Below are 1,231 nucleotides of genomic sequence, written 5' to 3'. Positions count from 1 at the left end.
CCAGAGAGAAGCAGACCTCGCCACAGACTGGTAAAACCTCGCACTCTCTTTGCTTCAGAGCTTCGCCGCCGCTCGCGGACCGAGCGACAAGAGAGCAAGCGAAGGACCCCGGACGGGTCTCCTAACATCTGCCACACGCACTCGACGATTCGTCCAATCCAGAAAAAAAAAGTTTCGGTCAAGACACGACTGGCAGCCTTCCTCGCGAGGAGAGAATGCAAAATCCAGCGTGAAAAGAAAACGGTAATGATCCTTCCGCAGGTTCACCTACGGAAACCTTGTTACGACTTTTACTTCCTCTAAATGATTAAGCTCGAACGCCTTTCCGGGCCCACTCGAAAGCAGGCCCAGTCCAACGGCCTCGCTTAGCCATTCTATCGGAGGTAGCGACGGGCGGTGTGTACAAAAGGCAGGGACTTAATCGGCGCCAGCTGATGACGGACGCCTACTCGGAATTCCTCGTTCACGGGGCTGAGTTGCAAGCCCCGATCCCCAGCACGAAGACGATTGGCACGGTTAACCCGCAGTAGGCGAGACTGCCCCCGTGAAGGAACAGCCCCAACCTCCCCTCTCGGGGCGGGTTCCCGGCCTGACCAAACCAAGACCGTAGGCACTCGCGCTTTCGTCTTCAGTGTAGCGCGCGTGCGGCCCCGGACATCTAAGGGCATCACTGACCTGTTATTGATCTCTCTCACCTAGCTTAAGCTTGCTCGGGATCCCCCTAAGAAGTAGCGACGATCGCTGCGACTCGCCCGATGTTCTCCCTGCTCCCCGAAGGGAGACTACGATTCGAGAACCACGAGCCGACTAGTTAAGGGCGAGGCCTCGCCCGTTAGCGGAATAAACCAGACTTTTCACTTCACCAGCCACGAACGGCCATGCACCACCACCCATCGAATCGAGAAAGAACTGCACGAGCGTCTGTCAATCCTGACGATGTCCGGACCGGGTAAGTTGCCCCGTGTTGAGTCAAATTAAGCCGCAGGCTCCACTCCTTGTGGTGCCCTTCCGTCAATTCCTTTCAGTTTCAGCCTTGCGACCATACTACCCCCGGAACCCGTAAACTCTCAGGTTGCCCGAAGCCGCCACGGACGGGTCCATAACCGCTGTTCTCGAGCCTCGTCCGCGGCCCGGTCGGCAGCGTTTACCGTCGGTACTACGACGGTATCTGATCGTCTTTGCTCCACCCACCTTCGTTCTGGATTAAGGAAGACGTCCGGGGCCAGCGCTT

General features: G+C 57.5%; 1 protein-coding gene across 1 annotated transcript; it reads right to left on the bottom strand.

The window, feature by feature from the left end:
* Positions 1-374: 374 nt before the first annotated feature.
* On the bottom strand, positions 375-683 carry LOTGIDRAFT_141782 (hypothetical protein; the record flags this gene model as incomplete). The annotated part of the gene is made up of 2 exons (XM_009051436.1): positions 375-536; positions 606-683. Coding segments are annotated over 2 exons (240 nt in total), but the record flags the coding sequence as incomplete, so codon positions are not given.
* Positions 684-1,231: the final 548 nt, after the last annotated feature.

Source organism: Lottia gigantea (genome assembly GCF_000327385.1).
Source record: "Lottia gigantea unplaced genomic scaffold LOTGIsca_167, whole genome shotgun sequence".
Taxonomy (NCBI): domain Eukaryota; kingdom Metazoa; phylum Mollusca; class Gastropoda; family Lottiidae; genus Lottia; species Lottia gigantea.
This window is presented reverse-complemented; position numbering and strand designations above follow the sequence as displayed.